Here is a 12934-nt window from a genome sequence, read left to right as displayed (position 1 = left end):
TCACCTGCTCAGTGAGCTATTCCCCAAGACTGACTCCTACTGTCCAGTCTCTTCTGTTTATGTCTTCTTCTTTGGCTTGGCTTCGCGGACGAAGATTTATGGAGGGGGTAAAAGTCCACGTCAGCTGCAGGCTCGTTTGTGGCTGACAAGTCCGATGCGGGACAGGCAGACACGGTTGCAGCGGCTGTAGGGGAAAATTGGTTGGTTGGGGTTGGGTGTTGGGTTTTTCCTCCTTTGCCTTTTGTCAGTGAGGTGGGCTCTGCGGTCTTCTTCAAAGGAGGTTGCTGCCCGCCAAACTGTGAGGCGCCAAGATGCACGGTTTGAGGCGTTATCAGCCCACTGGCGGTGGTCATTGTGGCAGGCACCAAGAGATTTCTTTAGGCAGTCCTTGTACCTTTTCTTTGGTGCACCTCTGTCACGGTGGCCAGTGGAGAGCTCGCCATATAACACTATCTTGGGAAGGCGATGGTCCTCCATTCTGGAGACGTGACCCATCCAGCGCAGCTGGATCTTCAGCAGCGTGGACTCAATGCTGTCGACCTCTGCCATCTCGAGTACTTCGACGTTAGGGATGAAAGCACTCCAATGGATGTTGAGTCCCCAAGACTGACTCCTACTGTCCAGTCTCTTCTGTTTATGTAGATCAACATTGTTACACTGAACAAAAGTTGGCTTTCTTTGATAAGCTCCTTGCCTAAGATTTATCTCAAGCAATTTCCTGCTCTGCAATTATCTATGGTGTAGATCCCCAAGGCCAGAACATTCTGTTGTAGTGTAACCTTGGGGAAGAAAGTATTTTCTCTCTTTGTATTTGGAGTCAGCAAATTCTACACATGCTATAATCAGCCAACTTTTCTACATACTGTGGCTGTTACTTAATTGCATTAATATTTCCCCTAAACAGTATAATTGAAGTAAATAGTAAATTGTTACATATAATGGATTAATGAATACATAATGAATAGTACATAGGCATATTTTCCATGATTACTTAACCCCTTGGTTCCAACAAGAGCAATAGGAGGTTACCCAGACAAGACTGTGTCTCCACCAAAATTTAAATTCTCATCCACATTTTGAAATGTCAGTGTGGAATATGATATGAACAGTGCTGTGGATGAATATTTGTTGGTAAATGGGATTAGTAAAGATAAGTACTTAATAGTTAGCATGAACATGATGGATCAAAGGGGCTGTTCATGAACACAGTTCTACCATTTGAACAGCTGCGTATGGATTTGATAAACAATGAGGGTTTGGCAGCGGGTGGGCTGTGATGAAGGATGTGAAATTGGAAGCTCAGATTGGAATCTGACAACAGATCAGACTATCCAGGGATAAGGAAAGAAAGTGATTGGCCAAGAAATAGAATTTGCAAAGACAAATATAAACAAGATCATAATGGCAGAGTCCAAATGTTAGAACTGGATACTATCAAGTTACATGTGGATAATGTCACCAAATTATAGCACAAAGATGTGAAAGGAAATCAAGAGTCCATACTTGGCAGAATTCAGATTTATTGTGGGATTTTCTGGCTATGATCAAATTGCTGAAAGTGGGACAAATATGTGACTGGTCAGTGTTAGAAGATATGCAGTCAGCCATGTGGAAAAATTGAAGAGGATAATCCATCATCATGGTTTAAATACAGAGGTTTATTGTAGAGAGAAATTTCCTTAATGAAAAGCCTATAAAGAAACACCCATTTTTCAAACCATGTTATATAAATTGTCTTTTTTTTTTAAAAAGTATTAAACTTCAAATATTGACTAATATTGCCACTGTTACTCAAAAGAATTAAAACATTACTTGCTACCAATTTTCCATCAATATATACTGAACTGCTTAATGCCAGTGACACTTGCCATAGTGTTATGAGCCCTCAGGACTTAAAAACCAAAAGCAACAGAAATTCACCAAGACAATGGATACTTAATACAAAATAATAAGATCAATATTTAACTTATTACTATTAAGTTACTTAACCCTCTTCTAATTCTAAGCATGTGTGTGCACATTCAAGATGGTTCCTTTTCACTGTTCAATCATTTACTGTTCACTTCTCCAAGTTTACTGGTATTCAGGACTATGCACAGAGTCAAACAGTCATTACATTCAACAGGTTCTGGTGCCTTAACTTGAGTTGTTACCAGGAAGGAAGGTCTTTGGTGGGTGCAGAGATATATTTGTAGGACAAGCAAACTGATTTCCTTCAATCAGCAATTGAAGCGTCTTTCCGAAGAAACGTGCATTCTTTGGATTACTGCAAAGTGTTCTTCTTTTTCCCCCATTTCAGGAGAAATCCAACAACCAGCCACTACAGAGATTTCAAATAGGCTGAATTGGAACTCAAAAGCGATCTTGAAATGGGGTCTTTAAAAGGCTTTTCACTTTGCCAGCCTTTCAATGACTGCTGTAGCTTTTATCTTTTTCTCTCTTTTTGTCTCTGTAATGTGATGTTTGCTTGTGAAAAGCAACCTAAACTACCCAATCTTATTCTCCATTTTTAAACATACATTTATTAACTTATTCCATTACAATACATCTTAGGAAGCACAAGCTGCCATTAGGAGTTCCCATGTATCCAGAAAGTCAGGGGCATTGTGCAAGTAGATAATACAAATTCAATGCAATATAGAAATATAAATCCAAGACATGAAGCATGGATGAAAGCAAAATCGTTGACATGATCATAATTAGAGATCAAATAATTAATTCTATTGTTACAGAATCATTTTATTATTAATCTTTAGGGTATGAAATATATTATATTTCTTAGTAAGGTAACAGGGTGGGTTGGAAACAGGGAAACACATATACAAAGACACTTACACACAGAGAACACCATTTTGAGAGACAATGCCCAGCTGTAAATAAGCTTGTATCATTGTTTAATTGTAAGTTTGTTTGCTCAAAGAGAGCTTGATTGCTACTTCAGAACATTAAGCAGTTTGATCATTGTTATCCCTTGAAACCTGGAACAATGATGTTGCTCAGAAAGTAATCTGGCCAAACAGAAAACCATTTGCTTGTTGGCTCATCTTTCTGAAGAAAGTGAAATTTAAGAGCCACCAGTTATGTCATATCATGTGATTATGATACGGCATCTTTATTATTGAACCATTCTTCATCTAAGTCAGAGATGCAAAAACTTTCAGTGTGAAATGTAATGTGTGTTCTCCCTTTTGACAGGGAAGGAACAGTGGCTTCAAAACAAAAAAAAGGGCCACTGCAACTGTCTCTTTGTCAAAAAAGGGCAGTTCTTCATGTCCATTTGTAATGATCACTTCATTTAACCCTTGCCTGGGTTTGTGAAATCATCATGGAAATCACAAGTTCTGCAACTTCCTTGCAAGAGAGGGGAATTGAAAAAAAAAATCATTCATATGAAAAAAATATTGCTCTGAAAGCAAACTCTACAAGAATTTATGTTTGAGAACGTTTGAACAACAGTTTAAAAATTGAGTTTCAATACAAAAGATTTCTAAGACTGAACTTTAAATTTGAATCACCTCTTCAGAATTGTGCCTAAACTGTAATGGTTTTGGATCTGCCACATGCATACATCTTTACATTTGCGCATAGTGGGATTAAGTTGAGAGTTAAGTAATGTTATATTATTATTAATAGTTATTAATAAAAGTTATTGTTTTGAAAATACCATTGTCTTGTGAATTTATATTGTTGCTGGTCTAGGTCATAACATGTATAATTCTTTCCTCTCTTAATTAGATGCTATGTAACTGACTGGCTCAAAAACAACAAGCACAAGAACCAGAAGAGGGGAAAAGGGCTCATAGCCAGTGGTATTGAGAATTAATTGAAAATGATAATTTTTCTTTGTAATAATATGATAAAACTTCTGGAATTATTTGTTGTTCAAGCCACTTAATTATAAAGAGAATATCGATTCACAAAGAAACATTGTTCATGCATGCAAACAATAGAAGAAGCAAGTGCGCCTTTCAAAGGAAAACATTAAAAAACATGGACTAAGAGACACTTGCTTATGAAGGAGGATGTGACTTCAAAGACATTTCTTGTTTGTGTTACATGATTGAAAGAAACAAAAAATTGGATTCACATTACCATATTTTTTGGTTCATCTTTTACAATTTCAAATGGAAGCAACATCAATCTTGGCATTCCCAAATCATCTCTCAATCGAAATTTTCTATCCCAAAATTCTAATTCTTCTGCAGTCAATAAACCATCTTCCTTAAGCTTTGACTGCTTATTCACTGCAAAAAAAAATGTACTGATACAGAAGCAAGTTATTTTAAACAGTTTAAAAGACAAAAATCAGGATACATTCTAAATGATTTCAGATATTAATTTCTGTTCAATGTACTCCCTTCAGACAAAAATAAATTCAATAAAATTATTTTTTTTTAAAATAAAGACATTTAGTGCTAAGACTTGATGGTCAACCAAGGAAAATCACTTTTGTATCAGTAAAAATTTCAACGAGGGCAGTAACAGGAGAAAGGAATTAAGAAAAATCGCCTAATGGACCTGTTTCTTGAATGGGAATTTAGAATTTCGTTCACGTTCATTAGGTTTAAGGCAGGCATTAAACCTAATCTATTTCTCTCTACAGATGGTCTCTGATTGGCTGAGCATTTTAAACATCTTTCAATCACCAAAAGATCACAAAACCAAGAGACAAGCAATCAAAAAAAGTTAGAATTGATATTTGGTGCAAATATTAGCATCTTCTCATAAAACAGGGTTCATATCTAATTCCTAAAACTTGATTTTGCCACATACTTCAAAACATTAAATGTAGCCTGAGGAAACAAATTTGGTTAACATGGGAGCTAATGTCAAAATGGAATTTTCCCACAAAGAGAGTTCTCCCAATCACACAAAATCTCCTGCCTTAACAGACATGATCAAAAACAAATCAACTAATCTTTCTGCTATTTGTGCAATCATATGCCTGCAAATGAATGCCACTCTGAACTACACTCTTCCAGAAAATTATTGTCTGCATACCACAAGTGGCTTTGTTTTTCTCCCCGCCACCCCACTTCAGGGCACCTTTGAGTTTAGTTCTGCTCAAAATAGAACAAGGCCGGTCTCTGTGGAGAACCAGTTATTTTCCCTCTCTGCTAATGCCATTGAATACTTCCAACAGTAGTTTGGAAGAGATAAATGCCACCTTAAAAACCTTAGGATATTCTAACAAGAAGAAATCATTATTTTACCTATGCCTTGAATATCTGCAAAAAATGACAATTTTTTTTCTCAAAAATCTTATTTATGGTAAAAAGAATGATTGGGTATTTCAATAAAATGCTCACTTGTGAATTCACATTTTTGACTGATGTGAAAACATTCAAGTTGTTTGTTCCCTAATAAAAAGAGCTGAGCTGCAAGGTGACCTTGAGAAAGAAATAGCACAAATACATTCTACATGCTTATTGACTTGATGCTTTCAGACAGTGACATATTCGCTGATATTCAGAGAAGGAATACAAATGAAATTCACGTTGAAAAGGTGAAGCACATAATCTTCAGACCTCATCACAGCGTGGACCAAAGAAACAAAATCTAGAGGGGAAATGAATGATTGCCCTTGATACCAAAGCAGCATTCAAGGAGCCCTAATAATACCTCACACAAAGGAAGTCGCTATCAATAATGGAGTTCAAATCAAATCCCAAGGACATTGTTGCAGAAATTCCTCATAATAGTTTCTAAGGTGCAAACACCTTCCTTTCACAAAGTTAACAACAGGGACATTACCGATGAATGCACAATGTTCAATTGTGTGCAACAAGGCCAAAGCACATTTCAGTTGACAAGTGCAAACATTTAGAACAAAGTGATGTCCATGACCAGAAACCCAGAGTCTAATATATACGGTTAACACTGAATTATATTATTATTGCAGAGCATCGAGCACCATCAACATTACGAGCTGGAGGTCTTCAGGGATTCACTGATTTTCAGGGACAGATTTGTTGAGACACTAGACAAGCTCATGCTTGATTGTAAAGCCTGCCTCTCAAAGATGGTGTCCCTCTTTTCTTTTCCTCCTCCAGACAAAAGAATACGTGCTGACTTTTATTTTGGAAGCAGATGATCTCTTGCTCACCATACATCATTCATGTCATCAAGGAAAATATCAAACTGATTTATTTTAACATGCAATACACCCATGAAGCACACCAACTATCTTTGTAGTCATCTCGATCCATTGTGAAATGAGACCAAGGTGACTGAAGATCAAAGTCAGTTGGATGTAAACCTTTCTTTTAGACAGTTAGTGTGTGGATACACATGAATGGGTAGAAGTAGGACTAGGAATGGTTTAAACATTTTGGGAAGATCCTAGTAATTCTAGTTTCTTCTCTGCTTAGAATTCACAGCACTGAACCCATTAAACCAAGTCTTCTCTGTATTTTTTTTTTAAACCTTGAGAAAAGGCTTGAACCAGTAGTAAAAATAAAATAGTGGTATTTTTCTGGGCCAGGATAGTGTGGATCTTGGAGAGAAACATGCAGGCTTTTCCCATTCCCTCTCTGTTCATCTTGTTGAATGAAGTTGGAAGATTTGGAGGTACTGTCAGAGTAGCCTAGGTGAGTAACTTCACTTTGTAGGTGAAACACTGGCTGAGGTACAATAGTGATGAAGGGAATGGATATTTGGGTGGTAGGTGGGGTGCCAATTAGGCATGCATCTTTCTGGATGCTATCAGGTCGCAGGTGTTATAGGGGAGTCACTCTCAACATGCTGCTGACTTGCGATTTGTACAAAATGGAAAGTCTTTCATAAAATTCAAAGATCTATTGCTTCATAATTTCCAACTTTACAAACAATAAATAAAACAGATGCATTGTTCTCAGTATGAATTTGTTAATCCATTTACAAACTCCATAAAAATTCCACCCAACCGTCACACCTGGAAATCTGATGTATATTAACGTTTCTGAAAGTGCAATACCTGACTTTCTTCCTTTTTTTGTGGCTTTCCTTGATACATTATTTGGTTCATACTCTCCGGTGGTTATGTACATCTTGTGCACAGCAGGATTCAGATCACTGGGGACCATGCGTGGACTATTAGCGTAAAGGTGGAAGGACTTGTTACCATTTCCAAGAATGGTTTTGAAAATGCTCCGTTTGGAACATTGACTTTGATTGTAGGTCTGCAATTAGGTTTAAATGTTCATTAATTCAAAACAGCTTTTCAAATAATTAAGTATTTACTATTTGATCCTCGATACATTTTCCCACAAAAATACTTTTAACTGCTACTCCATCCAAAATCATTTTATTTTCTGTTCAAAGCTGGAGCTCTCTCCACAAAAATTTCAATGTCGTGATCATTATATCCCACTCTGGATCAATTTCCACCCTCCCTCCAATAATTAAATAATTTGACAAGCTTTACAGCAGCCCATACAAGTCAATTAGAAATTCAACACAACAAATTTACTGCAACATGGGTCCATATTAATTTAGAACGATTCAATCTATCAAAAGAAAAACACAAAAAGCAAAACCAAAAATAAAACAATGACTAGCTTTATCCTCACAAAAATTAAAATGGTCATTTTGCACCTGGATTTCAACAGTTCTCCTTTCATTCTTATCCAAAAATAAATTCTGGCTATGCAAAGAAAATATTCCTATACTGTTAAGATAGTTTTATTTATTTAATTACAAGGTTCACCATACAGTTTAGATCCTGTCTTTGTGAAATTCCCTTTTTGCCATCCCTGCCTTAAATGTTCTGAGACCCCCCCCCCCCCCAACCATGGGACAATTAAATCTCCACTGATTAAAGCTGGATGAATTTCAAGAATTTAATGGAATTTCAGTGCAAATCTGATTGATAAAAATGCAACCTGCTTCCAAATGTTGTTTGTGTTCAGTGCAAAGAACATAATTGCTCCAATTGGACACATTTCACCATTCATACAATGAATTTACTGAAGCATACAAGGGGAAAAGCTGAACATCCACAAGATAAAGGTATTCTACCAACTCATCCTTGCTGCACCATTCTGCTCACTAAACCGCAAAAAAAAAATTAGATCACATCTCATTTACCAGTGAAGGCACTCATCACCGCTTTCAATGGACTAGCTCAGCTTTTGGATTAAAGAAAAATGTATTTAACTATGGAGGCCTCATATCCAACACAAAATTCATGGTCTACCAGGAAGCAATGGCCCCTTCCCTCCTTTATGCTTTAAGACCCAAGCCATTGTTTTCTCTGTAAAATCTCCAAATTCACTAGAAGGAATTCTCTCCTTTAAAAATGTTCCCATTATTAATGCTTACCCAAGTTAGGGAGTCCAAATCATTCTTGTGTCCCAACAGGAGATTCCAGGAACAGACAATTTAGTCCAAAGCAGGAAAACATTTATAGTGTTTCTTTGAAGAAATGCAAGGCTAGCGCAATCTTTGGCCCAAAACCACTCAAAATGAAAGAAGGACATTCAAATTGGTATTGAGAACCAAGATCATGCATCAGAAACACAGAGGGATCCTACGCAGTAAAATGAGATATTCTCCCAAATCATCAATCCACCCACCTCATCAGCCATCACCTACACCAACTGTTTAAAAAGTCTGCTGTTCCCATACTGGCCTCAAAAGCCACAAAGCCAGAGTTAAAGTAAGTCATCCTCAATCTTAAGAAGTTGCCACCATACACATGACAGTAGACTCACCCGCTCTTCTCGCCCTTCAGCAAGGAGGACCACAATTTTACCTTCTCGCTTCCGGCCTGTTCGACCCATTCTTTGTATCATACGAATAGGACTCTTTTGAGCATCAAAGCAAATAATGAGGTCAACTTCCCCAATGTCCAAACCTTCTTCACCCACACATGTAGATACCAATACATTATAACCACCTTCACGAAAGCACTTCATTACCTAACAAGTAAAAGTTGAAATAAAAAAATTATTAAAGCTCTGGTTTTCTTTATTCAGTGTCCTCCACAATGTTTGAGATAGAAATTTTTTTCCATTCTTTGCCTCTGTTCTCCAGTTTTAAATTTATCAAACAATTTGCATGTGATTAAAATGCATGTTTCAGATTGTATTAAAGGATATTTGGGAGGAGTCACGCGATGGAGTAGTGGCCGGACGGTGAACTCCAGCCCTCTCCAGAAAAGTCGGGAAAAACAAGAGAAAACACAAAGGCACAGAAATAAAAGTTACAGAAAAGTGAGTATAAAGGTGGAAAGAAGATGGCGACAAAAAAAGAAAAGTCGAAAGCAACGGTAAGAAGAGAGGAAGAGAAGACAAAGGAGGAAAAAGGTGAAGGCCTTACCTGTCCGAAGAGGCCCGCTGCGGAGAGAGAAACCCGCTCCCTCAGGTCGGTAAATAATGGACTACAAAAATGGCTCGCAGAGCCGAGTAAAAGTGCGCAACCGCGCATGCGCGAAGTTTCGCGCATGCGCGATGCGAATGAAAAAAAACACACCGACGGGAGGGGGGACCAGCTGGGGAGTCGATCTCCACAGCCGGCAACGACAGCTGCAGAACACCTGCAGCAAGAAGAGACCACAGAAGACAACAGAAACAAGAAAGAAGAGGAGGAAAGGGCAACAAAGAAACAACAGATGGCCAACCCAGAGGAAGAAGAAGAGGAAGAGTATGGTGAAATAGAAGAAGAAAAGAGAGGCAAGGTAAAGGATATACTTGCTCTTATTAGAGGATACATGGAATCATTTAAAGAATGGCAAACACAGGAATTTAAGGATTTAAGAAAAAGAATAAACAACACAGAAGAGAAAATAAATAAAATGGAGATGACCTTAACAGAAATGGGAAAGAAAATGGACAAGATGGAAGAGCGGGCAGTAGCAGCAGAAATGGAGGTAGAAGACTTAAAAAAGAAATTGGAGAAATCTAATAAAAAAACTAAAGAGACACAAGAACTACTAGCTCAAAAAATAGATACAATGGAAAACCATAACAGAAGAAATAACATAAAGATAGTGGGCCTTAAGGAAGATGAAGAAGGCAAGAATATGAGGGAGTTTATAAAAGGATATTTGTATACTTTTTAATATTAACATGTAGAAATTACAGCACCTTTTATCCATAGTTCTCCTATTTCAGGTACAGAGCAATGGTATGTATATTAAAATAGTCATGTTTAGTACTTTGTTATTGCATACAATGACTGCTTGAAATCTGTGATTCATAGACATCACCAGGTGCTGAGCATCTTCTCTGGTGATACTCTGCCAGGCCTCTACTGCAGCTATCTTTGGTTCCTGCTTGTTTCGGGACCTTATCTATAAAACATCATGGAAGGCACTGTACATTTGAGTTTCTTCAGTGTTAAACCAGAACGATGTAATTTTGTGTTTAAATGGCTTTTGCCATTAAAGAAAAATAGAGGGTTATGGGTAGAATGGGTTTAGTACTTTTTTCCCCAAAGGAATATATGGGTTGGCACAACATCAAGGCTCGAAGAACCCTACAGCACATTATAGGTCCTATGTTCTATCCCAGATGGTATGTTGCTTCCCTGGTGCCAGGGTCCAAGATATCTCAGATCAAATTCATAGCATTCTCAGGAGGGAGGGTGAGTAGCCAGATGTCGTGGTCCATGTAGGGATCAATGATGTGGGTAGGAAGGGCGAGGAGATCCTGCAAAGAAACTTCAGGGAGTTAGGCACTAGGTTGAAGGACAGGACCTCCAGGGGAGTGATCTCAGGATTTCTACCCATGCCACAAGTTAGTGGGGTTAGAAATAGGAGGATAATGCAGCTTAGCACCTGGCTAAAGACATAGTGTAGGAGGAAGGGCTTCAGGCTTCAGGATCATTGGGCTCTCTTCCAGAGAAAGTGGGAAATGTTCTGACGGGACGGCTTGCATCTGAACTGGAAGGGGACTAATATCCTTGAGGGAAGGTTTGCTAGTGTTGCTCCAGTGGGTTTAAACTAGATTTGCAGAGTGAAGGGAACCAGAATGCCAGAGCAGATAGAGAAGTGACGGAGGGAAAGGATGATGAGAAAATTGTATGCATCATTAGAAGTCAACAGGTTGTACCTGGTGGAAATGTTCTCAGGTGCATCTACTTCAATGCAAGGAGTGTTGTAGGAAAGGGAGACGAGCTTAGAGTGTGGATTGGCATGTGGAATTAGTGAATTTACGATATTATCATCCAGATAATTGATATAGATGACCTGTGGCCATTAGTGAAACTTGGTTGCAGGACTGGCAGCTCAATGTTGTGGGCTTCTGTTGCTTTTTTCAAGATAGAACAGGGGAAGTAGCATTGTTCATCAGGAAAAACATCACGACTGTCTACTGAGGCTACATGGGTGGAGCTGAGGAACGAGAAGGGATGACCACATTCTTGGGGTTGTATTATAGACCACCTAATAGTCAGCGAGAATTGGAGAAGCAAATCTATACAGAGATAACAGACAGCTGCAGGAAACAAGGTTATTATAGTAGATTTTAACTTACCACCTATCATTTGGGACTGCCATACTGTAAAAGAGCTGGGTGGTTTGGAATTTGTCAAATGTGTTCAGGAAAGTTTTCTAAATCAATAGAGGTACCAGCTAGAGAGTGCAATACTGGATCTCCTACTAGGGAACGAGACAGGATAGATGACAGAAGTATGTGTAGGGGAACATTTTGGGTCCAGTGATCATAATGCCATTATTTTCAGGTTAATTATGAAGGAGGTTAGGTCAGGGCCTCAAGTTGAGATTCTAAATTCGAGAAAGGTCAATTTTGAGGAAATGAGAAAGGATCTAGAATGTGTGGATTGAGATAAATTGTTTTCGAGCAAAGATTCTAAATTGGAGAAAGGTCAATTTTGAGGAAATGAGAAAGGATCTAGAATGTGTGGATTGGGCTAAATTGTTTTCGAGCAAAGATGTACGAATTAAGTGGAGGACCTTCAAAGGTGATATTTTGAGAGTACAGAGTTTGTATGTACCTGGCAAGATTAGCAGGCATAGAGAACCTTTGTTTTCGAGGGTTCAGAGGAAGAAGAGAGCTGTATAACAGGTATAGGCCACATGGAGCAAATGAGGTACTTGAGGAGTTTTTAAAAATGCAAGAATATCCTCAAGAAAGAAATCAGGAAGCCTAAAAGACACGAGGCTGCTTTGGCCAACAATGTGAAGGAAAATCCTGAGGGCTTCTACAGGTACATTAAGAGCAAAAGGATAGTAAGGAACAAAATTAGTCCCCTTGAAGATCAGAGTGGTTGGCTTTGTTTAGAGCCAAAAATAGATGGGAGAGGTCTTGAATGGTTTTTCTTCATCAGAAAAAGGAGACAGAGTCATGGAAAATACAGAATACAAGCAGTAAGGTCATGGAACCTATACAGATTAAAGAGGAGGAAGTGCTTGCTGTCTTAAAGCAAACAAGGGTAGGTAAATCCCCAGGGCCTGACAAGATATTCCCTCAGACCTTGGGGGTAGTGTAGAAATTGCAGGAGCTCTGGCAGAAATATTTAAAATATTCTTAGCCACAAGTGTGGTACTGGAGGATTGAAGGGGAGCTCACATTGTTCCGTTGTTAAAAAAGTAACCCTGGAAATTATAGGCTGGTGAGCCAGATGTCAGTGGTAGGTAAATTATTGGAAGGTCTTCTAAGAGATCAAATACACAATTATTTGGATAGCCATGGACTGATTAAGTATATTCAGCATGGCTTTGTGCATGGGAGGTCATGTTTAACCAATCTTCTAGTTTTTATTTCAAGAAAGTTAATGAAGAAAAGGCTGTGGATATTGTCTACATGGACTTTAGTAAGGCCTTAGATAAGTTCCCACATGGGAGGTTAGAGAGGAAGGTTCAGACATTAGATATTCATGGTGAAGTAGTGAACTGGATTCAACAATAGCTGGACAGGAGAAGCCAGAGAGGAGTGATGGATGATTGCTTCTCAGACTGGAAGCCTGTGACTAGTGGTGTGCTTCAGGGATC

General features: G+C 38.4%; 1 protein-coding gene across 6 annotated transcripts in view; it reads right to left on the bottom strand.

Moving 5' to 3' along the window:
- fancm (FA complementation group M) overlaps window positions 1-12934 on the bottom strand; it is a 108466-nt gene that overhangs the window by 37235 nt on the left and 58297 nt on the right. For all 6 annotated transcript variants that reach the window (XM_069916355.1, XM_069916356.1, XM_069916357.1 and 3 more), the window contains exons 10-12: window positions 8694-8900; window positions 6956-7160; window positions 4093-4244 (exon numbers count right to left, since the gene is read on the bottom strand). In XM_069916355.1, coding sequence (XP_069772456.1) covers window positions 4093-4244; window positions 6956-7160; window positions 8694-8900 — 564 coding nt within the window. The remainder of the gene's footprint in view (window positions 1-4092; window positions 4245-6955; window positions 7161-8693; window positions 8901-12934) is intronic.

Source organism: Narcine bancroftii, chromosome 2, assembly GCF_036971445.1.
Source record: "Narcine bancroftii isolate sNarBan1 chromosome 2, sNarBan1.hap1, whole genome shotgun sequence".
Taxonomy (NCBI): Eukaryota; Metazoa; Chordata; class Chondrichthyes; order Torpediniformes; family Narcinidae; genus Narcine; species Narcine bancroftii.
This window is presented reverse-complemented; position numbering and strand designations above follow the sequence as displayed.